Genomic DNA, 26,017 nt, shown 5'->3' on the forward strand with positions numbered 1-26,017 from the left:
CTCCAATAGTCTCTCCAATTTCAGCTTGACCAAAAATTGGTTTGACTTTAATATCATATTCCATTAGATCATAAGTCTTGATGAAATTATTAGACTTTGTAATCAAGCTGTAATGATTCTTCATCTTCATTTGCTTCATATTGTTCTTCGAATCATAAATGTTTTGCACATAAGAATCTGGAACAAATCTTCTTCGCATGCACTCTTTAAGCTTGGACCAGGTCTTGATCTTCTTTTTGCCCAAAATATGCCTTTCTCCTTTCAGATCTTCATACCACAAAGAAGCATATTTCTTCAACCTAATCACAGCAAGCTTCATCCCTCTTCTTTCATCATAACCCTTGACTTCAATAAATCTGTCCATAGCTTGGACCCATTCAAGAAAATCTTTAGGGTTTGAAGAACCTTCAAAATCAGGAGGGTAAAGCTTTATATTTTTCAGATCAGTCTTGTGCTTCTTGTTTCTTTTATTGAATCTTTTATCACTTTCCAATAAACTTGTAATCATTCCCACTTGTTCTTGTAGAGTCTCAATAACTCTATCCATATCAGAATGGTGAGCTTCTTTTAAGAACAATTTACTTGGAAACCTTGAACCCATTTTGACAAAACAGATCTGATTGAAACTTTCAGCAACAAACAAAACCTAGACCTAAAACTTTGAAATCCAAATCTGAAATAAGCTTAACAGCTCTAAAACAGAGTATGAACTGAAAATAGGGATTAAAATGATAAGAAAGCTTTGGATTAGCAACCTAAGCTCTGATACCACTTTGATGCGTAATTTCCACTTTTAAAAACGCATTTTCACTCAAAGTTTTCTTCTCCAACAGATCTGAACAAACCGAACAGCAAACCCAGTAAAACATAGTGTAAACACTCAAGAACAAGTAACCAAGATAGAGAATCCCAACCCTAACTGATAAAGGCTAAGCCACCACGACTAGAATCAAGAAAACACTCCAAATCACCTCTACAACTGATAAAGCAAAGCACCACAATTACAGAGAATGAAACGAAGATTTAAGAATATAAACTCCTAATTGATAAAGATACCATCACAATCAGCAATCTAGAAACACTCCACGCCCTCGATTATAGCTGATAATGATTCCACCACAACTATAAAATCAGAAATGAAGATTTAAGATTTCACCACAATGTTTGATAAAGAAACACCACAAACACTGATAAAGAAACCACTCGTAGTCACCGGAATCAAAGATTCTTAAAGACGCAGAGATTTTAATAAATAGATAAGTTCTATCAAACTTTTTCATTCATCATCAACCAAGTTTTACAATGATAATCAACCTCTATTTATAGAGGAAACATTACAGCTATTTGTAAATAAGACAAAAACATAAAAAGGAAAATGAGACAAAAAGGACAAGCATTTACAAATTAGCCAATAAGAATTAAAGACAAAATTTGAAAAAGCCTGCCACTTTATAATGCTCCTTCCATGATAAAAAGCAGCCAATGATAGATGAGAATCTTTCTTGGACAACCCAACATTCTAGAATCACCCACATACGTGTTAAGCACATGTCTTGAGCTGGTTAATGAATTGAAATAGCTTTAAGCATTTTCAAAGTATAAGTGCTCGTGGAAGATTGTCAAGCTGGTTGGCTTCATCGTTAAAAGTTGGCTGGTCGTACATAATCGTCTCGAGCTGGTTGAGCATCAACGTATCGAGCTGGTTGGTCTAAGCATTCAAAGATAGGTGATCATTACTTCCATAGTTGATTAAGCATCAAAGATTAGTGCTAGTCCAACATTAACTATAAGAACTGAGTAAACTAGCTTTCATCGTGTTGAGTGCTTAGTTCGTAGAGCAAGTAAAACTCATGCTGGTTAAACTATCACTTTTGCTGGCTCTAAAGATCCCTCATGCTGGTTGAACTTAACAACTTATGCTGGTTCTTCTTGCTGGTTGAACTAACATCAATTGCTGGTTGAACTAGCATCAATTGCTGGTTGAACTAACATCAATTGCTGGTTCATTTGCTGGTCGAACTAACATCATTTGAAGCTGCCTCTTAAGTAACCTTAAAGTTGAAAGTCAATCATATGTTCTTTGAGCTGGTTCTTGTTGAGCTGGTTCAACTTGTTGCTGGCTCTTCGTTGATCATTCAACGTTGTGCTGGCTCTTCGTTGTGCTGCCTTGACATTAATTTATAACAACCCGTGCTGGTTTGTCTTTCGAGCTGGTTAGCCTTCAAACACATCAAAACTTTATTCTTGGAAAACAAACACTAAAACATCCATTTAATTTGAGTAGAACGTATTTTAATCCAACTCAAACTAAAAGGATCCCAAAACACTTCGTTCATCATTCCGGTGGACGCCAAAGCTGCCCACATGGAATATTAACTTCTTGATGCTGCCTCGATTGTTTTAAGCTGACCTTCGGACATTTGCTGAGTAAGGAGATGACTTCGGAGCTGGTTCTTCTACATATCGTAGGGAATTCAAAAGCATTACCAGCTGATGTGTTCATGAAATGATCCTTTGAAACAGAATATACTTGGGAATTAAACATGAACTGATTTGTGCTCAATATTAACCCAAGTTTATCAATCAGCAAATTGAAGCTAGTGGTCACACCCGCATCAACAAATTTTAAAAATTCTTTATAGTTTAAGTGCATGTGGTGTTGACAAATTTTAAAAATTTCTTTTGAGTCTAAGAGCCCGTGGTGTTGACAAATTTTAAAAGTTCTTTTGAGTTTAAGAGTCCGTGGTGCTGACAAATTTTAAAAGTGATTTTAGGTGGTGTTAGTAACTTAAAAAAGTTATTAGTCATTTCAGCAAAATAATGGTATTCGGGGAAGTCGTCATGTATAATTAATATTATAATAGTTATATTTACGTGTTCATAAATATTAGATACTTAAACTGTAAATTCAAATCAGTTATGTAATAAATAAAAATTCAAAATATTGATTTAGTATAATATTCATAAGTCTCCAAGTTATAGTTAGTTTAGAATTTGCTAGTTGTAGGGACATACACCCCATCAATTCACTTATACACAAGTACACAACATCCTCGTGAATTATTCTCCGTATCAGATTGAAAATATCTTCTTATTTTGATTTCACATCAAAAATTTCTTAAACATTCTACTCCTAATATCTATATTTACTAGTTAAAGACCCGCGAATTTCATAGAATGCTTTAAGAAATTTTTGTTATAGTACAGTAGAAACAGGGTTTTTATATGGTGCTTTTATATGAGAATTGATTATCACACATTTTATGAATAGCGACACGCTGAACTTGAAATAATATAAAGAAGAATATTCAAATGAAATCTATATTTAAGTTGAGATTGAGGGGACAAATCTCAGCCTTTAGATTGAGATTGATCAACGGATCAGATTAAAAGTCCCAATATATGGCGGAGGGGTATTTTCGTCCACACAGGCAAAATATGTTATACACCCACCGCTTGGAATTTCATTCCATCGTATCTATATTTCACACACAAACACACACTTCTTTCTAGGGTTTCAACATCGACCGCTAATTTCCTTCGATCAACACCGATCAAAGCTGCCATTATCAATAATCATCAACAGCTATACACATTAATCGATTATCTTCCATCAAACATGGCTAAATCGGAGCATTCTCTAATCAAAAAATCGTCGTCGGCTGAAAAGCATGTTCCGGATAATAAAAAAGCTCCGGCCAAAACTACTGGTAATTATAACAAGTTTTGTTGATGTTAGTTTATAATCAATCAAGTTTGTTTGTATTCCTTTGATGATTTCAAATTTCAGGGTTTCATCATATGGCATTCATGTGTGTGCTTCTTTAAGCACATGATTTTTGTTGTGATTGTTTAATATGTGCTTTTTATCTTCTGTATGAGTTGCACATTGTTGTTCTTAAATCAGATTGTATGTATAAGTTTTGTTATTACCTTTTAGGTTTTATCAATCACATGTGATTATTACAAGAAATCACTTTCGAATACACATTTAGCTGTTATATTTGCTTCTTTAATCACATGTTATTCGTTTTGATTGTTTAATATGTGCTTTTTATCTTTTGTATGAGTTGCACACCTTTTAGGTTTTATTCAATCACATGTGATTATATAATAAATCACTTTTGAAATCTGTTAACAAATGTTATTTGCTTCTTTAATCACATGTTATTTGTTGTGATTGTTTAATATGTGCCTTTTATCTGTGTATGAGTTGCATATCTGTTGTTGCTAAATCAGAGTGTAAGTATAAATTTTGTGAGTATCTTCTAGGTTTTTTCAATCACATGTGATTATACAAGAAATCACTATGGAATTCACATTTAGCTGTTAACAAATGATATCACCTTTGATTTGTTTTGTTCAATGTTACTGATTTACTTTTGTAAATCACATTTTTCAGGTAAAAGAAAACACCAGTCTGTTACCAATGCCGTTGATAATCCCAAACAGAAACACAAAGTTAAGGATGTTTCTTCTGATGATGAAGTTGAGTCTAAGCTACCTGCTCTTAGGCTAAGGACAACACCGGCACAGTTTACAAAGGTGATGTGTTCGTTGACCCTCGAACAAAAAGTTTATGTCACGAGACTTGGGTTTCGTTCTTTAATTGGGTTTAATATAGACCAATTGCCGGATAATCTTGTTTACTATGTTGTTGACAATTTCGATGGTGATGAGATGATAATAAAGACTCAAAAAGGAAACATTAAGGTTGATTCCCAAGCTGTCCACGATGTGTTTGGACTCGAAGATGTTGGTACTGATATAGACACCTTGGAACTCAAGCTTGGTAGTCTTTTTGTTCAAAATTGGTTGAATCAGTTTCCACCACCCCCGTTTGTCACCCGTTCATCTTCACTGTGTTCTAAGATCCTGACCTCAACGGAAGTTGATAGTATCTTTCAGATGAACTTTATCATGTTGTTTGCAAGCACGATGGTGTCATGTGAAAGAAATGGGAAAGTGAGTTCGTATGTGTTGATGAGGTTGTCTGACGATGTTGATATTTCAAGTATCAACTGGTCCATGTTTCTTCTTTCTTCATTGAAATATAGCAAAATTGGATGGAACAGAAATGATCCCAACTGTTTCTACACCGGTGCTGCTACTTTTCTCACCGTGAGTTATCTTTTCATTATCTATATATCATATATGATTTTCAACAATCTTTTTTACGAATTGGTTTGATAACTATGATTTTTTTTTCGTGTTTGTTTCTTAGCTGCTCTATCTCGACCGTACAAAGTTTGATTCTTTTCCTGTTGTTCTTGAGCGTCCATTTTTCAAGAACTGGAAAGGAGCCATTGCGGTTCGTGCAAAGAAAGAGGCTGAGCTCAGATCATTTGGGCTGTTGAAGAAGCAGAAAATGGGGAGGGTTTTCTCAAATTTGAAGATGAGGATAAGGCTGATCTGCGTGCGATTGAGGTAGTTTTTTTTTTTTTTTTTTTAATAATTCAAACACCTGTTTTTACTAATTAAATCATGCTGTGTTAGTATGATTTTTTGTATACAATCACCTGTGATTGAATTTTTGTATACAATCACATGTGATTTTATGATAAAATCACATGTGATTGATTTTTTGTATACAATCACCTGTTTTCACTAATTAAATAATACTTGGTCTGATTATACATTCAGTAAATAATATTATATTATGCGATAACTTTGATCTTTTTTTATAACTATTCTAAGCTTTTTGCACATTATATGCAGGGTTATTGTGAAGTTATCGAGGAGAAGTTTAAATTGGTCAATGAGTTGAAGCATTTTTTATCACGGACAATACGTGAAAGTTTGTCCAAGTACCCAGATGAGAAGATATTGATATCTTATGAAAAGAAGTTGAACGAAGTCTTTAAAATGGATGTGTGTGATGTGAAGACTGACGATGAGATGGAAGATGAGTCAGAGGGAAAAGACGATGATGATGTCAACAATGATGAGTCAGAGGGAAAAGACGATGATGATGAGAAGAAGGCCGAGTCAGAGGGAACTGACGATGATGATGACGACGATGATAATGAGAAGAATGCTGATTCGGAGAAAAAAGATGATGAATGTGTTGATGTAAACAAGGTTGAGTCTGAGAAAAAGATTGATGATGGGCAATCCAAGGCTGATGATGATGTGAATGATGAGCAAGAAGTTAATCTTGATTCCGATGATCCAATTGTTCCAGTTGTGACAGAAGTTTTAGGTCCAAAGGTTGCTGAGAAAGATGTTGACAAAGATCAAAATGAAGAAGAGTACACATCTTTACACAATGGTTTAACAACAACATTAATGAGGTCGTTGATATTTGTGAAATTATATCTTTACTTAATGCACCAACAAGCCTTACATGGTTACCTGTTCATAATACTCCAACAATGATGAATTTAACACCACCTACTTTTCATCTCTTATCTCAGGAGGATAAATATGAGAACAAGGAGTATGATGAAGCTGTGAAATTGTTAGACAAGGGAAAGTTGGCAAGCAGCCCTGAAGTTGGAAAAACGTTACCGAAACAAACGGCTGTCCAGTCAAAGAAATTTTGTAAAAAAGCTATAAAGAAAGATCGGACAATCGTTCTTAGATCTGCTTATATCAACAAGCTGACTGTTGTGTCTGACATTCTGACAAACTCTGAGCTTATTTTGGCTATGGAATTATTTTCGATGAAGCTTAGCCCTTCGTGAGTTTTCTAAAATTTTTCCTTTTAATACATACAAATCCTTCTGCTTTATAAGCCAATCACATGTAATTATATTATGAAATCACATGTGATTTTATTATGAAATCACATGTGATTATATTCTGAAATCACATGTATTAAACTAACCCCCCCTTTTTTTTGTTTGTTAGTGAGACTGTTTTTGAATCAAGAAAAGGCAGCATGATACACCGTCTTAGTTTGGAATCACTTTGCCCCGATGTTTATGTTGAGGCTAGTGTAATTGATTTATAGAGCTTTATACTGAACGAAGAGCAAAAGTACAGAGGACAATCTAACCCGTCTAGGTTTTTTTTCCCTTCTTCAATCATTGTAAGTTTTATCGTTTAAAAATTTTTATGTACTATATTAGCTTGCTGTTTCTATCTGTGTGTTATGGTTCTTAATACTTAGTCACATGTGATTGTTATATATAATCACATGTGATTGTTATATATATAATCACATGTGATTATTATAGATATAATTACATATTATTGTTATATATGATCACATGTGTTATTTTATTTACGGTATTCTTACTTGTATGACAACAAGAAAATGAAAAAGGAAGATAAGCTGATGATAATCAAAGAAAGTGCTAATGCTTGGTTTCGATTTTTTCCAAAGCTTGCGTCACTCCGAAAAGTTGATCTTGTATGTTATTTCTGGCTTACATTTGTAGGTCTATTTGCCTTTATATCATAATCAATTATTTGTGTTCTAATAATTTCTTTCTTTTTTGATTTTTTACAACAGGTATTTTTCCCAATCTGCAGACATGGGCATTTCTTTGTCTTGGTGATTGACATGAAAGTTCCCAAGCTCTACATACTTGACAACTCTTCGGTAGTTAAAAACTATGCTGCAAGATACGCCAAAGTTTTCAATCTTTTGGTTAGTGTTTATTATAATATCATTACTTGTACGTTTTCCACTTCAGTATCAGTTTTTTTTGCTTCCCCTGTTTACACTTAATGTTTTTAAACATCTGCTCAATCATTAGTTTAATAACTATTCATTTTTTATGATTTTGTTTTTTCTAGCTATATGCTTTTGCTGAACATCTGAAATTTTATCTTTTGCAAATCAAATTGAAAAATTGGAACGAATTAGGATTTCGCTGCCATGGAAAACAATAGATAATGTTGTGGATTGTGGCGTGTTTGCTATGTTCCACATGGACATGTTTAAAGCAAGATCAGAGAATGAGTGGTCTGATGTATTGGTGCCTGAGTCGGCTGAACAAAAGAATCAGCTACGGAAGCTGAGGATTCGCTATGCATCGAAGATTTTGTCGCATGATCTAAACATACATGCTGAGCAGATGTTAAGAAATGCAAGAAATTTTGCCGCATTCCATGAAAAGAAAGATTATAGGAAGGTTATCATTTCTGCAAAACAATCAAGAGGTGTCCGAGGTGAAAAAGCTAAAAATCAAGAGGTGCATGACCAGCAATCTAATGAAGAGTGAAGTTTTTTGAAGATGTATTTTATTGTTCTGCTTTGATAGTTCAGTGTATGGTTAGATGTAGATGGTTGGAAAGATGTGTTTTGGTTAATGACATGTTAGTGGTTAGATGTTGATGGCTCTTTTGGTCAAGATGTTTTTTGGTTAATGACATGCTACTTGATATTTTAATGCATGGTTTAGATGTTCATATATTTATTGTCTCTAATGCTTGGATGGTTATGATTCTTGGTGGTTGATGGTTGATTAAAAATACTATACAGCTACAAGTTATTCCTCATGCAATCACATGTGATTTTTGCATTTACAATCACAAGTGATAATACATAACAATCACATGTGATATTACATATATAATCACTTGTTTTATTCAATCAAATCTGATGGTAATATAAAATCACATGTGATTGAACTACTTATGTCATAACCCGTCCTTAACCATAAGAACGAGTTAGATAACGTATGATTTCATTGCGAGGTATTGACCTCTATATGCGACATTTTTAAAAGAACAACTGCATTTATTTTACATTACAAACCATAACTCTTATAATAATACAAGCTTTAGACAATATAAAGATGATTATCGTTTAGCGATAATCTTAGACTTACAAACTTTACATGTGATGATAACAACACGATTTCTAGCATATTTTACATTACAATTCCTCGGATATGCAGTTTTATTTTTGACACAAATATGCATACTCAAGATCTTGCTTAAATTCAACATGTTGCAGCGGAAGCTTCTAATTATCACCTGAGAATGAACATGCTGAAAACGTCAACATAAAGTTGGTGAGATATAGGTTTAATGCCGGCAGCAATATATATATATATAGACCACAAGATTTCATATATAAACATTTTAATAAAAATATTCTAAGTGGTTGAGCACTTGGTAACCATACTTAACATTTAATCACGTCGCATATTCCCTTTATTATGAAATATTACTACACCGTACCAAGTGTAGTCACGAAACGAAGTACTGTGCAACTGTTGAATACTGGTCGTCCAGTCCGGTTGGGGTTGTCAGGCCCGATAGATCTATCAACAGGATTCGCGTTTACAATACCGCTGTAAATAACAGTTACCAAGCTACAGGGAAGTATGCCAGTGGTACAACTCAACGTAGAATATATTTTTCAGTTACTTGTGTCCATAACGTAAAGCATAAAATACATGTATTCTCATCCCGAAATACTTAGAGTTTAAAAGTGGGACTATATACTCACTTTCGTCTTGAAGATATGTAATTTTGACTTGGTCTCCGATTGATATCACAAACCTAACCATATATAATATATCAATACCTTTTCTTTTTAAACAATCGTCACATATATATACTTATAATACTTTTAATACTTTTAATAATTCCTTAGTCCGTAGTTAGCAGTTCGATGTTAGTAATTCAATTTTAAATGGTTCATTTTTAGGTGTTTAATAAACCCCCAACGAAATAAATAAAACCCCCATCGTATATGTATTGGTCGAGATTAATCTTGACCCATGGTACCGGTGTTGTCAAATGACGTGTTGCGTACATAAAGTACCGGTGTTGTCAAATGACGTGTTGCGTACAATCATGGGATCTTATGATTAATCTTCTCGTATTGTTTACGGGTGATCCTGAACCATATAAAATTAAATTATGAGTACATATATATAAAATATCATGTTATTTTAGAAAGATGTGATTTATTTAATTTTTTCCAATTAATCACGTAGCTAAATTAGTCTTGGATATCCGATTTCGTTTTGGTCATAGTTTCTTCGTTACAACTCCGTTTTCGTTGGTTCAACTTGCCACTTCCTTGGATCGAGTCCCTCTTTAAGAATATGAACTGTAAATACCTTAGTTTGTATTCGAAATCACAGGTCATAGGTCAAACTTTAGTGAAACTTATGAAGTTGATCATTTTCCATCATGTAAACAACCTTAAATGATTATTTTTCTAAAAATACTTATACTTTGAGTTAAATCATGAAATTTTTATATGTTAACATATTCATAAGAAATATCATTTTCCCAGAATATAAACCTCCAATTCAAAGTTTAAGATGGTTTTTAATTATCCAACCCAAAACAGCCCCCGGTTACACTCCGACGTCGTAAAAACAGTTTTTAAGGTGTTCTTTGAAAAACCAAGTTAAACCTTGTTAAATTAGCATATATTTAAGATATATTACAGGTCTTGAAGTATTTTAAAAGTTAAGTTAGAAGGATCTATTTAGTTTGCAAACAAGTTTGAAATCATTCAAACTATGTTCTTGTTGTTAAAATTGTATACCATAAAATAAGATAGTTATATATATATGAATCGAATAAGGTTATGAACAAAGTTACTACCTCAAGTTACTTGGACAAGATTGCTGTAAGAAATAAGAAAAATCCTAGAACCAAAGAGTGGTGGAGTTGGATTGAAGATTGGAAGCAACTTAGGACATAAACTTGAAATGAAAGTAGTATTTTGTAGTGTTTTTGTTTGATCTTGATATGGTGGTTATTAAGGTGATTCTTGAGAGGATTTTTGCTGGATTTCTTAGGGATGCATGAGGCTTGTAAGTGTGTGTTCCTAGCTAGAGAAATGATGTAGTAAAAATTGAAAAATGGATGGGGTATATAAGGTTAAAATTTCGTGAATGGGGGGGGACAAAACAAGATTTTTATGTTGTAATCTTGTGAAATTTTCCATGCTAGCATCCAATCAAGGTTACCTCTCTTGGAGGGCAGTAATATGGCTGATTTAGATGTTGATTTGATGTGTATATACCAATAGTAAATACGTATAGAAGCTGGGTATGATACGGGTACATATACCCTTGATATACGTATAGAAATCTTGAGAAAACGGAACGAGGATTCAAATATAACTATCTTTTGTAAATACACTTATATTGTTTTATGTATTTAAGTCCTTAAAAAGTGATTAAATACATTACTTATACGATATATGTATAAACATTATAGGTCATAAGTATTTATGTCAAATAACGTTACGTATGGTTATCGTTTTGAAAACTTAAGTTAGTAGTTTCAAAATATACTTATAACTTATTGTTATTAATACAAAATGAGGTATTAAAACATCCTTAGATCATGTTAAGTATGTATATATACATATATATACACAAACGTATAATTATCATATATTATATAGTTCGTGATATCATCGGTCAAACTAGACGGTCAAACGTTGCGTAAAACTCTTTTCGAAAACATAAATCTCAACAATTTGGATTGCTTATCATGTTGGTAAGGTTTAATTTATGTAAATATTAATCTTATAAGTATAGAATGATCGAAAAAGTGCGGGTCATTACAGTACCTACCCGTTAAATAAATTTCGTCCCGAAATTTTAAAATCGTACCTATTTTGCGTCATCGGGAAACAAATGCGGGTATTTTTGTTTCATTTGATCCTCTCGCTCCCAAGTAAACTCGGGACCCCTTCGAGCATTCCAACGAACTTTAACGATCGGTATGTTGCTCTGCTTGAGCCGTTTAACTTCACGGTCCATGATCTCGATTGGTTCTTCTATGAATTGTAGTTTCTCGTCGACATGGATTTCTTCAAGAGGAATGGTGAAATCTTCCTTTGCAAGACACTTCTTAAGGTTTGAGACGTGAAAGGTATTATGTACTCTGGCGAGTTGTTACGGTAACTCGAGTCGATAAGCTACCGGTCCAATGCGTTCGATGATCTTGAACGGGCCTACATATCTTGGGTTCAGTTTACCCCTTTTTCCAAAACGTATTACACCTTTCCATGGTGACACCTTTAACATAACCATGTCACCAATCTGAAACTCTAATGGTTTCCTTCGGACATCGGCGTAGCTCTTTTGGCGACTACGGGCTGTTTTCAATCTCTCCTTGATTTGTACTATCTTTTCAGTAGTTTCATGTATGATCTCGGGACCAGTTAATTGTCGATCTCCTACTTCATTCCAACAGATAGGAGATCTACACTTCCTTCCGTACAATGCTTCGAATGGTGCAGCTTTAATGCTCGCATGATAACTATTATTATACGAGAATTCTGCTAATGGTAGATACTTATCCCATCCGTTTCCAAAATCGATCACACATGCCCTGAGCATGTCTTCAAGAGTCTGAATTGTTCTTTCACACTGCCCGTCCGTTTGCGGATGATATGCGGTACTCATATCCAAACGAGTTCCTAGTGCCTCCTGTAGTGATTGCCAGAACTTTGAGGTAAATCTACTATCACGATCAGATATAATGGAAATAGGTATTCCATGCCTTGAAACAATTTCCTTTATATACAATCGTAATAGTTTCTCCATCCTATCCGTTTCCTTTATAGGCAAGAAATGTGCAGACTTGGTGAGACGATCAACAATCACCCAAATGGTGTCGTATCCCCAGGCAGTCTTTGGTAACTTCGTGATGAAATCCATGGTAATACCATCCCATTTCCATTCTGGGATTTCTGGTTGTTGAAGTAACCCTGACGGCTTCTGGTGTTCAGCTTTGACTTTGGAACAAGTTAAACATTCCCCAACATATGTTGCAACGTCTGTCTTTAAATTAGGCCACCAATAATGTGTCTTAAGATCTTGGTACATCTTTCCAACTCCAGGATGTATCGAGTATCTTGTCTTATGTGCCTCATTCAATATCAACTTCCTTAATCCACCCAACTTCGGTACCCAAATACGGTTTACAAAATATCGAATTCCATCTTCCCGCATAACGAGTTGCTTCTCATACTTCTTCATTATTTCATTTCCTATATTTTCTTTAGTAAGTGCTTCTCGTTGAACTTCTTTGATTTGTGAGTTGAGATTCATGCGAATTTTTATGTTCATCGCTCGTACTCGAATTGGTTCTCGTTCCTTTCTGCTTAGAGCGTCGGCCACCACGTTCGCTTTCCTGGGATGATAACGAATTTCACAATCATAGTCATTTATTAACTCAACCCACCTACGTTGCCTCATGTTCAGCTGTTTTTGATCGAAAATATGTTGAAGGCTTTTATGATCAGTAAACACAGTGCATTTAACCCCATACAAGTAGTGTCTCCATATCTTCAATGCAAACACGACTGCTCCCAGTTCTAGATCATGAGTCGTATAATTCCGCTCGTGAATCTTCAATTGTCGGGATGCGTATGCAATAACTTTCTTCCGTTGCATAAGAACGCAACCAAAACCTTGTCGCGAAGCGTCACAATATATTTCAAAATCATCGTTCCCTTCTGGTAATGATAAAATAGGCGCCGTAGTTAACTTCTTCTTTAGTAATTGAAATGCACTCTCCTGCTCAGAGGTCCATTCATATTTCTTCCCTTTTCGCGTTAACGCTGTCAACGGCTTAGCTATTCGGGAAAAATCTTGAATAAACCTTCTATAATAACCGGCTAAACCCAAAAATTGGCGTATCTGCGTTGGTGTCTTAGGAGTCTCCCATTTTTCGATGGCTTCAATTTTTGCTGGATCAACCTGAATTCCTTTGCTACTAACAACGTGGCCAAGAAATTGCACTTCTTTCAACCAGAAAGCACATTTAGAAAATTTAGCATATAGCTGTTCTTTTCTCAACAACTCTAATATCAACCTTAAATGCTGCTCATGCTCTTGCTCACTCTTGGAATAGATAAGAATATCATCAATGAAAACGATAACAAACTTATCTAAATATGGACTACAAACTCGATTCATGAGGTCCATGAATACAGCTGGCGCATTCGTCAATCCAAACTGCATGACCAAAAATTCGTAATGACCGTAGCGTGTCCGAAAAGCAGTTTTCGGTATATCTTCTTCTTTGACACGTAATTGATGATAGCCCGATCTTAGGTCAATTTTCGAGTACACACATGATCCTTGGAGTTGATCAAATAAGTCGTCAATTCTCGGTAGTGGATACCGATTTTTGATAGTTAACTTATTTAATTCACGATAATCTATACACATTCGGAAAGATCCGTCTTTCTTCTTGATGAATAAAATTGGAGCTCCCCACGGTGAAGTACTTGGTCGTATGAATCCACGATCCAGTAATTCTTTTAACTGACTCTGAATTTCTTTTAACTCGGACGGTGCAAGTCTATATGGAGCACGGGCAACCGGTGCAGCTCCTGGTACAAGATCTATTTGAAATTCTACAGATCTAAATGGAGGTAATCCCGGCAACTCTTCCGGAAATACTTCAGGAAAATCTCTTGCCACAGGCACGTCATTGATGCACTTCTCTTTTTCTTTCTTTTCGACTTTATTAACATGTGTTAAGATAGCATAGCACCCTTTCTTCAAGCACTTTTGAGCTTTCAAATAACTAATGAGTTTTAGCTTTGAGTTACCCTTCTCTCCATAAATCATCACCGGCATTTTATCCTTACTAGGAATGCGAATTGCCTTCTTGGCACACACAACTTCAGCTCCTACTTTGGACATCCAGTCCATGCCGACTATTACATCAAAACTTCCTAATTCTACGGGTATTAAGTCAATTTTAAATGTTTCTCCGGCTAAATTTATTTTACAATCGCGGCAAATTTTATCGGCTTTAATTAGTTTACCATTAGCTAACTCAATCATGTACTTAGCATCTAGAGGTAATGATGAACAATTCAATTTAGTGTAAAAATTTCTACACACGTAACTTCTATCGGCACCAGTATCAAATATAATAGATGCTGATAAGTTATTAATGGTAAACGTACCCGTAACAAGCTCCGGGTCTTCACATGCCTCTCTAGCATTAATAACAAATGCTCTCCCACGTGCAGGTCCGATATTCTTCTCTGGATTCGGGCACTGGCTCTTATAGTGACCTTGTTTTCCACACCCAAAACAAGTAATGGTAGCCAAAGCAGTTCTATTTGCATTGGTGGCAGGAGTCTTGGTACCATTTGTATTTGTAACGAGAGCCCTACAATCTTCAGCAAGATGACCCTTTCGATTACATTTGTTGCATACCACATTACAGTAACCAGAGTGATGTTTGTGGCATCGGTTGCATAAAGGATTTTGTCCTTTATAACCAAAGCTTAAACCACTACCCGCACCTTGCGTGTTTTCTTGTTTCTTAAAAGATTGTTGTTGGTTACCTCGATCATAATTTCCATTCCACTTTCTTTTGTTACCTGATACCTTCACATCAGTATTGGATACTTTCTTATCCATGATGACCTGATCCATTAGCTCGTTTGCCATGGTTATAGCTTCATGAATTGTCTTAGGTTTCGATGATGTAACATTTGCCTTGACCTTTTTGGGCAAACCATCTTTGTATATTTCAATCTTCCGTTCTTCGGTTGGAACCAATTCAGGACATAGCAAAACTAATTCCATGAATCGCTGATTGTAGTTGGTGATTTCAGTACCAATAACCTTCAGACTTCGTAATTCATCTTCCAACTTCCTAACCTCGTTCCTTGGACAATATTCGTTGATTAACATTGTTTTGAATTCTTCCCATGGAGTATCATAAGCTACATCTCCTCCTACAGCCTTCACTAAATTTTTCCACCACGTGAGTGCACTATCTTGTAAAGTGCACGATGCATACTTGGTCATGTCCTTTTCAACACAACCACTGATTTTAAACACAGTCTCCATCTTTTCTATCCACCGGGTTAAACCGATCGGTCCTTCCGTGCCACTGAATGATGAGGGCTTGCAAGCTTGAAAAGTTTTGTAAGTGCACCCCACACGAGGATTTGGGTTAACTGCAGCACTTCTTGCAGCCTCGACCCATAACATTCTGTCGTTCACTCGCTGATTGATGAGTTCCTGGATTTCTTGTTCCGTCATTCGGTTCAATCGCGCCATAATCTTCAATAAGAATGAAAAAAAATAATTATTCACATGGAATATTATAGATGTAGTATGTATTTACAGTACATCGTAGCTTATTAATAATATGAACCAGTTATTATTATAAAAGCCTTTTCTTCTTATTAGCATTTTATAATTATATCTAGGGTAGTACCTACCCGTTAAAGTTCATACTTAATAGCTTAGTACGAAAATCATTTACTACCACCCAAATAATACTTAACCATGGAAAATTATTGCATTTCACACTTCACTATTTTACATATGCTTATCTTACATCGAACATTAAGCAAACCACACTAATAATATTATACAAAACATTATATGATCCCATGGTTTAATACGGCAGCGCATCGTTTGGTCTATTTTCTAGGACGTTTAGGTTCAAAGAATCGCTTAACGCTTATCCTGGCTGTCTGCCTATATTTTGGCTGTGGGGCTGAAGAACTGGATGCCGGGATAGAACGAATAGGAATAGCGAGAATAGGGGTGGTAGTGTCTAGTGGAGTTGGTGCCACATCATCCTCACTGAACTCGGGATTTGAATTTTCTAATTCATTAGCCTTTCGTTTCTTTCCTAGTTCAAACTCGTCTTTTGTAATTTCCTGTATTTCTTCCTCGGGTTCACTTTCCTCCTCGGGTTCACTTTCCTCCTCGGGTTCACTTTCCTCCTCGGGTTCACTTTCCGGGTTCTCTATAGTCGGTTCATCCGGAATTTGTGAGTCTTCCCCAAAGATATTATTTTCGTCATCGGATAGGTTAATGACTGGAACACCATCTGAAGATTCTGGTTCGGAGTCGCTGAATGTGATAACAAGTTTTGAGCCCGACATCTATCACACAACAACTAACCCATTAGTACTACATAATATTTACATATAAATTTTAACCAACAATGATAAGCAATGGTTTTTAAATCAGACCCGGTCAAAGTGCAGACTTACTAATGTATCCTAACGACTTATCAGTTAGACACACTAATGCAAACCTGGTTCGCTAAGACCACCGCTCTGATACCACATGTCATAACCCGTCCTTAACCATAAGAACGAGTTAGATAACGTATGATTTCATTGCGAGGTATTGACCTCTATATGCGACATTTTTAAAAGAACAACTGCATTTATTTTACATTACAAACCATAACTCTTATAATAATACAAGCTTTAGAAAATATAAATATGATTATCGTTTAGCGATAATCTTAGACTTACAAACTTTACATGTGATGATAACAATACGATTTCTAGCATATTTTACATTACAATTCCTCGGATATGCAGTTTTATTTTTGACACAAATATGCATACTCAAGATCTTGCTTAAATTCAACATGTTGCAGCGGAAGCTTCTAATTATCACCTGAGAATGAACATGCTTAAAACGTCAACATAAAGTTGGTGAGATATAGGTTTAATGCCGGCAGCAATATATATATATAGACCACAAGATTTCATATATAAACATTTTAATAAAAATATTCTAAGTGGTTGAGCACTTGGTAACCATACTTAACATTTAATCACGTCGCATATTCCCTTTATTATGAAATCTTACTACACCGTACCAAGTGTAGTCACGAAACGAAGTACTGTGCAACCGTTGAATACTGGTCGTCCAGTCCGGTTGGGGTTGTCAGGCCCGATAGATCTATCAACAGGATTCGCGTTTACAATACCGCTGTAAATAACAGTTACCAAGATACAGGGAAGTATGCCAGTGATACAACTCAACGTAGAATATATTTTTCAGTTACTTGTGTCCATAACGTAAAACATAAAATACATGTATTCTCATCCCGAAATACTTAGAGTTTAAAAGTGGGACTATATACTCACTTTCGTCTTGAAGATATGTAATTTTGACTTGGTCTCCGATTGATATCACAAACCTAACCATATATAATATATCAATACCTTTTCTTTTTAAACAATCGTCACATATATATACTTATAATACTTTTAATACTTTTAATAATTCCTTAGTCCGTAGTTAGCAGTTCGATGTTAGTAATTCAATTTTAAATGGTTAATTTTTAGGTGTTTAATAAACCCCCAACGAAATAAATAAAACCCCCATCGTATATGTATTGGTCGAGATTAATCTTGACCCATGGTACCGGTGTTGTCAAATGACGTGTTGCGTACATAAAGTACCGGTGTTGTCAAATGACGTGTTGCGTACAATCATGGGATCTTATGATTAATCTTCTCGTATTGTTTACGGGTGATCCTGAACCATATAAAATTAAATTATGAGTACATATATATAAAATATCATGTTATTTTAGAAAGATGTGATTTATTTAATTTTTTCCAATTAATCACGTAGCTAAATTAGTCTTGGATATCCGATTTTGTTTTGGTCATAGTTTCTTCGTTACAACTCCGTTTTCGTTGGTTCAACTTGCCACTTCCTTGGATCGAGTCCCTCTTTAAGAATATGAACTGTAAATACCTTAGTTTGTATTCGAAATCACAGGTCATAGGTCAAACTTTAGTGAAACTTATGAAGTTGATCATTTTCCATCATGTAAACAACCTTAAATGATTATTTTTCTAAAAATACTTATACTTTGAGTTAAATCATGAAATTTTTATGTGTTAACATATTCATAAGAAATATCATTTTCCCAGAATATAAACCTCCAATTCAAAGTTTAAGATGGTTTTTAATTATCCAACCCAAAACAGCCCCCGGTTACACTCCGACGTCGTAAAAACAGTTTTTAAGGTGTTCTTTGAAAAACCAAGTTAAACCTTGTTAAATTAGCATATATTTAAGATATATTACAGGTCTTGAAGTATTTTAAAAGTTAAGTTAGAAGGATCTATTTAGTTTGCAAACAAGTTTGAAATCATTCAAACTATGTTCTTGTTGTTAAAATTGTATACCATAAAATAAGATAGTTATATATATATGAATCGAATAAGGTTATGAACAAAGTTACTACCTCAAGTTACTTGGACAAGATTGCTGTAAGAAATAAGAAAAATCCTAGAACCAAAGAGTGGTGGAGTTGGATTGAAGATTGGAAGCAACTTAGGACATAAACTTGAAATGAAAGTAGTATTTTGTAGTGTTTTTGTTTGATCTTGATATGGTGGTTATTAAGGTGATTCTTGAGAGGATTTTTGCTGGATTTCTTAGGGATGCATGAGGCTTGTAAGTGTGTGTTCCTAGCTAGAGAAATGATGTAGTAAAAATTGAAAAATGGATGGGGTATATAAGGTTAAAATTTCGTGAATGGGGGGGGACAAAACAAGATTTTTATGTTGTAATCTTGTGAAATTTTCCATGCTAGCATCCAATCAAGGTTACCTCTCTTGGAGGGCAGTAATATGGCTGATTTAGATGTTGATTTGATGTGTATATACCAATAGTAAATACGTATAGAAGCTGGGTATGATACGGGTACATATACCCTTGATATACGTATAGAAATCTTGAGAAAACGGAACGAGGATTCAAATATAACTATCTTTTGTAAATACACTTATATTGTTTTATGTATTTAAGTCCTTAAAAAGTGATTAAATACATTACTTATACGATATATGTATAAACATTATAGGTCATAAGTATTTATGTCAAATAACGTTACGTATGGTTATCGTTTTGAAAACTTAAGTTAGTAGTTTCAAAATATACTTATAACTTATTGTTATTAATACAAAATGAGGTATTAAAACATCCTTAGATCATGTTAAGTATGTATATATACATATATATACACAAACGTATAATTATCATATATTATATAGTTCGTGATATCATCGGTCAAACTAGACGGTCAAACGTTGTGTAAAACTCTTTTCGAAAACATAAATCTCAACAATTTGGATTGCTTATCATGTTGGTAAGGTTTAATTTATGTAAATATTAATCTTGTAAGTATAGAACGATCGAAAAAGTGCGGGTCATTACAACTTAATCACATGTGATTTTAGTATATAATCACAACCGTTAACATACTTTATGTGATATAAAATCACATGCGATTGAACTACTTAATCACATGTGATTTTAGTATATAATCACAACCGTTAACATACATTATGTGATATAAAATCACATGTGATTGAACTACTTAATCTCATGTCATTGTCTTATTCAATCAAATCTGATTGTAATATAAAATCACATGTGATTAAACTACTTAATCACATATGATTTTAGTACATAATCACAACCGTTAACTACATTCTTTTACAAATTGATTTTGCAAAGACCTCTCACCACCATTAGGACCCATCACATGGTTTTTGGGTTTAGGGACTAATTGATTTTACAAATGATTCTTAATGTCATTGGCTTTATTCAATCACATGTGATTATAATATAAAATCACATGTGATTGAACTACTTAATCACATGTGATTACAGTATATAATCACAACTGTTGATATACATTCTGTAAAATCAAAACCATAAATAAAAAATGTTCCAAACACATTAACAATTTTTAACAGTTGTTCTTGAAATAAAGTAACAAAATATAAAAAAATGAAAGTCAAACATTTAATAGGAACACCAAAATTAACAATTGTACGAATATAAAAAATAAAAAATAAAAAATAAAATCAACGTTTGTCTTTGTCACAACCCTTGCAATTGTGTTCATGTGATCCACAATTACTGCAAGTAATCTTTCTTTTTTTGCTTTCCAAAATTCCTTTCTCTTTTCCACTCATGAGACGCTTATCTTTTCCACAACCTTTGTATCTCCCAACCGGTGGGTTTTGTATGTCTAATGAATTAGGTTTTGAAACACCAACCATTTCTTGTATGACATCATCTTTTTTCTTAAACTGTTTTGGCACTTGAGCCTCAACTTCTTTCTTCACCATTTTAACTTTTTCAAGAAGCACTTGTAGCATCGTTTCATCCTACCCAATTACTTCAACACAATCATCAACAACTGATGTGATTTCATTAATAGAATTTTGAACAGCAATGTTTTTGTTGCCATATCTGTTTCTCCTTGATCTTAACTCTGGTGGTATTATATCCCTTCTCCAACGCCTCATTATGTATTTTTCAGGGATTTCATCTATATTATCGTTCTTCAATACCCAAAAACAATGTCTACAAAGAAGACCAAATCTTAGATAGTGTCTACATGTACATATTATTGATCCATCTTGGCGGTTATGAAGTACCTTCATAATAAAAAAAAGTATGAAACTGATGAATAAGCCAATCACAAGTGATAAGTACCTATTTAAATATGACAACTGATGTATAAGTCAATCACAAGTGATAAGTACCTATTTAAACTATTTTAACAAGTGAGATTCAAACTATTGCACAAATGTTATTCCATACATGAAAAAATATGTAAATTAGTTTACCTTGTATTTGAAGAACTCTTTTTCTTCATTCGAGCCTTCCCTTTTATCCTCCATACTTGAGCCTTCATCTTTTTTCCCTTCATTCGAACCTTCATTCGAACCTTCATTTTTCTTCCCTTCATTCGAGCATTCCTTTCTCTTTTCCAATTTCTCTTTAACAACAAATATTTCCGTGTATTCCTCTTTGTCCATTTTATCCAATGAACATTTATACAAAGCTGCAACAATCTCTTGTTGAATAATCAGAAAAATTGTATTCGTGTATACCTTCGATGCATGTTTTTCAATTCTTAGCAACGTTAATAATTTTGGGTTTTTCTTGATTGTCTGTACATCCAAAGATTCTTGTTTTGACCTCTGTTTTAACATGGCAGATTCAAAGCCGTCCATAAGAGTAAACAGATTTGATGCAGATCTTGTAAAGTGTGAAAAAAGCATTTTCACTCTCTGATCTTGAAGTAGTTCGCATCAAACCAAACATTTCAGTCTCGATGAAATATGCTGGCATCCAACTTGATCTAATATCAAACATATATTTGAACCAACTGTCATTCTTCAATGAAAAATCGTCCATCAACTTTTCCAATTTTTCTTCAAAAACAGTTGGTTCTATGTACATATTCCACACAATTTTATCAAATCTCTTCTTGAAGTCTTTTTCTTGTTTGTCTTCAATATTAGGATTTGCTTCTTGAATCTGTAATCACATTTGATTGGTTAATAATTCATATTAAGAAAATTATGTATATGTATCATTAACCATTTCAATCGCATGTGATTAGTTACATGTAGTCTTCAATAACAAAACTCATACCTTTGATGGCACCTTCCTCATAATGTGCCACATGCATAGTCTATGCTTTGCCGTCTTAAAGACCTCTTTTATGGCTATCGCCATTGATTTATCCTGATCTGTCACAATCATGTTTGGCTCTTTCCCGAATGTCTTCATGAAGCAATTAAGTAGCCATTTGTAACTCTCGGCTGTTTCATCCCTGATCATTGCCGCAGCAACAGTGACACACCTACGGTGGTTATCTATTCCAGTAAATGGTACAAACTTGAGGTTGTACCTGTTAATAAAAAGACAATGTTAGAAACTCAGATAAGCCAAACAACCTGTCAATCACATGTGATTAGAAGCTGTAAAAACCAGGTATCATACCTGTTAGTTCTATATGTTGCATCAAATGAGATAACATCACTAAACTCCTTGTAGTTGCACTTTGCAACTTCATCCGCCCAGAAAATGAAATGTAATTGACTTTTTTCAAGCTTGTACTCAAATGAAAAACCAGGAACATATTTTTTCCTTTCTTCCATTTTGTTAACGAGCATTTAAGAATCAGTTGCATTGATAAACACATTCAAATCTCGTTTCCAGTTTCTGAAGTCAATTACAGTTCCATGAACATTTTTTCCAGACCCTTTCATATTGCTGTAAACTTCGTATGCCTTTGTTGGACCAATATTTGATACCGTCGAATGGTATACAAACAACTTCTCTGCATACCTCATTTGTCTTTCCTTTTTACTTAAATGTCTGTATTCTATCGGTAGCAACTCATGATTATGTTGTTCTTCAAAGTCAGCAAGAACGAAAGTATATGTTCCATACACCCGGTCGAATCTAACTTTAGCCCTACATCCTGTGCATTCCATGTTGCTTTTCCGAATTGGCTTTTTAGTTTCTTGTAATGTGTCAAAGTAGACTTCCTTTGGTGTGCCAGCCTTGTTGCATAAGTAATATTTTTGTTTCACTAATCCAGATTTTGCAGTTTTGTCCAGCCTTTCTTATGTCAAAACATGCATGATATGCATATAACCTATACATCTCTTCACATTGATCAAGTGTTCCATAATTATGACCAATGACCGGTAAGAAAAGTTTGTCAACAATTGGTGCATAATACAATGATCCACCCGGTGTTTCGTTTTTAAGTGTTGCAGTTGCTTTTGGTGAATTATAATCTGTGGAAAACAAATTACAATGTTAATTGAATGTTTAACTGAAATAAGAGACAATATACATATCACATAATATATTATCATATAACGCAATCACATGTGATTCAATAAGTAAAAATTTACAACAATTCTATTTTCAACTTCATCTTCATTGTATTCATCAGTAATCACTTTAAATCCCAGTAATGTATTATCATAAAACAATCACATGTGATTTTTACAAGAAATTACATGTGATTTTACACCAGACATTACTTAAAGTCACAAAAACACTAATTCATTAAAAGCTAATCACATGTGATTGAATGAGTAAAAATTTACAACAATTCGATTTTTATCTTCATCTTCATTGTATTCATCACGAACCACTTTTAAATCCCAGTAATGTATTATCATAAAACAATCACATGTGATTTTACAATATATTACATGTGATTTTACACAAGACATTACTTAAAGTCACAAAAACACTAATTCATTAAAAGCTAATCACATGTGATTGAAGACGAAACGATATACATACCATCATCATTCTGGATTTCGTTGATGTCTTCATCACTGATATCGTATTCCCTCTCTGGTTCCATTGCTTAAATTGAAGGTGTATATGAATTGATTGATCAATGAATTCGTATGTTAAGCAATTCGGAGTGAACGAGTGATTATCAATCTAAGTTAACGACGTTAGGTAATCGTATAATCAAGCAATCCGACTGAATTAATCAGAGTTAATGACGGAATCGAACTGATTGTTCGCCGGATAATCGTCAATCGCCATCACCAGGATCGTTTAGGGTTTTTGAAGGTTTTCGTTCGAGAGTGATTTGTTTCGTAGTAGGATTTCTATTTTTTGTAAAATGACCATAATACCCTCGCTGTATTAATTGGTGCTTTAATCTGGATCATTGATTAAAAGTGATCCAAAGGCTGAGAACCGCCCCTTGGATTTCAACCTTTTTAATGGTTTCTTTGGAATACAACTCTATAATATAAAATATAAAATACTAATCAAAACAAAAATTAAGTGTGTTGAAACACAAAAATCCAATTCAAAATAAAATATCTAACTCACCACTAATAATATTTAACATAAGTATACAGATTTACATGTTCGACTTTGTACATTTTAAGATGAATTGAAATATGTAAAAAAGAAAATTAGACCTCAACTATTTCTGCATCATGAGAAGTGTTGTGTAGTTATGATTCTTTTTAAGGTAGGATTATCATAAAAACGTTTGAGGTTTTTAATAACATCCGATGATTCTATAGTTAAAACCCGCAAAACTGAAACCGAATAAAGATAGAGATTTAGGGCCTTTTATTAATTAAATCAAACCTGTAGATTCAGCCGTTAACTGAAGCATCGAAAGATCCTTCTTCATTCAAATTTGCTTGAAATAAAGCTATTCTTTGTTTAGCTCCATCAAGGGTGAGTAATTATTGTGGAGATAATTATATAAAAACAATCAATCACTGATGCAAAAAAATGAAGGTTTTTTAGCGTTTAAGATTTTTTTAGGGTTACTGATTAATTATATTTGTATATAAAGGTATCAAATTAAAATTGAAGAAGTGATGGGTAGAAATCAGTGATTGTGGCGGACTGGAGTGAATAGATTAAAGGATTTGAATGAAAATTAAGATGAAGGTTCTTTTTTCTTTTATTTGAATAAGAGCACTAATAGTGGTGACCAGGTCACTTGACATGTCAGGCGTGACTTGCTGAGTCAGAAAAAGTGAGAAGTGGTGACATATGTCAGTTAGTGTGTTAGTTAGTCTGTTAAAATAATATTTAATTATATTTAATAATTTATTCCTTTGAAAAACAAAAAGCAAAAAAAAAAAAAAAAAGGTAACATCCATCGCATATGCGACTGACTTGGGGTAAACGAACATGGGGGACTTGAGTGGGGAGTGGTGTCACCAAGTGACATGTTGGGGACGGGGTGGTGACATCCTCCCACTCCCACTGCTCTAAGGTTTGAGAATGAGAATTGAGATTGAGTTAGCGATGGAATAGCGGTTCTTTGAATTAATTTCCTTAATTCAAGCAATTTAATTAGTCTTTTCCAGAATTAAATGATGGTTAATGGTTAATTTGAATTTGAATTAATATCTAAAAAAGAGTATAGTTGTCTTTGTAAAATGAAACCTATAAAAAGTTTCTAATTCAAATTCGTGATTTAGATCAATGGTTATAAATGTTTATGTAATCTTGATTTAATGGTTAAGATTCAATTTGAAAACTCAAATTAAAAGATTATTTCACAATTTTGCTTTTGTTATAATAAGTAGGGAGAGGGAGATATTTATATATATTCATATAAACCTCTAAATGATTGTGTCATCATTTCAATAATTATTTTTTGAATTCCATAAAGATAATGTCATTACTATTTTATATATTAATTTTACTTAATTAGAAATTAAAAAAAAATACAAATAATTACCTTTTAATATTATAAAGATAATGTCATTATTATTTTATATATTATTCTACTTAATTAAAAATTTTAAAAAAATACAAAAATAAAACAAATAAATAAGGTTTTATGATTTTAAATTATACAAACTAAAAACAAATACAACTGATAATACCATTTTATTAATTCTAATTAAAAAATACAAAATCAAAACAAATAAATACCCAAAATATATAAATACCCCATTACCATATATATATATATATATATATATATATATATATAT

General features: G+C 33.6%; 2 protein-coding genes and 1 long non-coding RNA gene across 3 annotated transcripts; 2 read left to right on the forward strand and 1 right to left on the reverse strand.

The window, feature by feature from the left end:
* The first annotated feature begins 5,373 nt into the window (after window positions 1–5,373).
* LOC139863806 (uncharacterized) lies at window positions 5,374–6,378 on the forward strand. The gene is made up of 2 exons (XM_071852408.1): window positions 5,374–5,427; window positions 5,719–6,378. Exon 2 carries the CDS (start codon window positions 5,866–5,868, stop codon window positions 6,376–6,378), a length of 513 nt encoding a protein of 170 aa, XP_071708509.1. The 5' UTR covers window positions 5,374–5,427; window positions 5,719–5,865.
* An 871-nt stretch (window positions 6,379–7,249) lies between these two features.
* LOC139861186 (uncharacterized) lies at window positions 7,250–7,779 on the forward strand. The gene is made up of 3 exons (XR_011763669.1): window positions 7,250–7,357; window positions 7,460–7,597; window positions 7,747–7,779. It is a non-coding gene; the product is annotated as an uncharacterized lncRNA (long non-coding RNA).
* Window positions 7,780–21,713: 13,934 nt separating this feature from the next.
* Window positions 21,714–22,660, reverse strand: LOC139863808 (protein FAR-RED IMPAIRED RESPONSE 1-like). Its single transcript, XM_071852409.1, has 3 exons — window positions 22,503–22,660; window positions 22,152–22,410; window positions 21,714–22,034 (listed from the first exon to the last, which is right to left on the reverse strand). Exons 1-3 carry the CDS (start codon window positions 22,658–22,660, stop codon window positions 21,714–21,716), a joined length of 738 nt encoding a protein of 245 aa, XP_071708510.1.
* Window positions 22,661–26,017: the final 3,357 nt, after the last annotated feature.

This window comes from Rutidosis leptorrhynchoides, chromosome 8, assembly GCF_046630445.1.
Source record: "Rutidosis leptorrhynchoides isolate AG116_Rl617_1_P2 chromosome 8, CSIRO_AGI_Rlap_v1, whole genome shotgun sequence".
NCBI classification, from domain to species: Eukaryota; Viridiplantae; Streptophyta; class Magnoliopsida; order Asterales; family Asteraceae; genus Rutidosis; species Rutidosis leptorrhynchoides.

Excerpts from the sequence above, each read along its gene's own strand:
- LOC139863806 (XM_071852408.1), top strand. The coding sequence starts at position 5,866 with ATGGATGTGTGTGATGTGAAGACTGACGATGAGATGGAAGATGAGTCA.
- LOC139863808 (XM_071852409.1), bottom strand. The coding sequence starts at position 22,660 with ATGGAAGAAAGGAAAAAATATGTTCCTGGTTTTTCATTTGAGTACAAG. Across the intron at positions 22,411-22,502 it reads GCAACATATAGAACTAACAG|GTACAACCTCAAGTTTGTAC; the intron begins GTATGATACCTG and ends TTTTATTAACAG. Across the intron at positions 22,035-22,151 it reads TGAGGAAGGTGCCATCAAAG|ATTCAAGAAGCAAATCCTAA; the intron begins GTATGAGTTTTG and ends ATGTGATTACAG.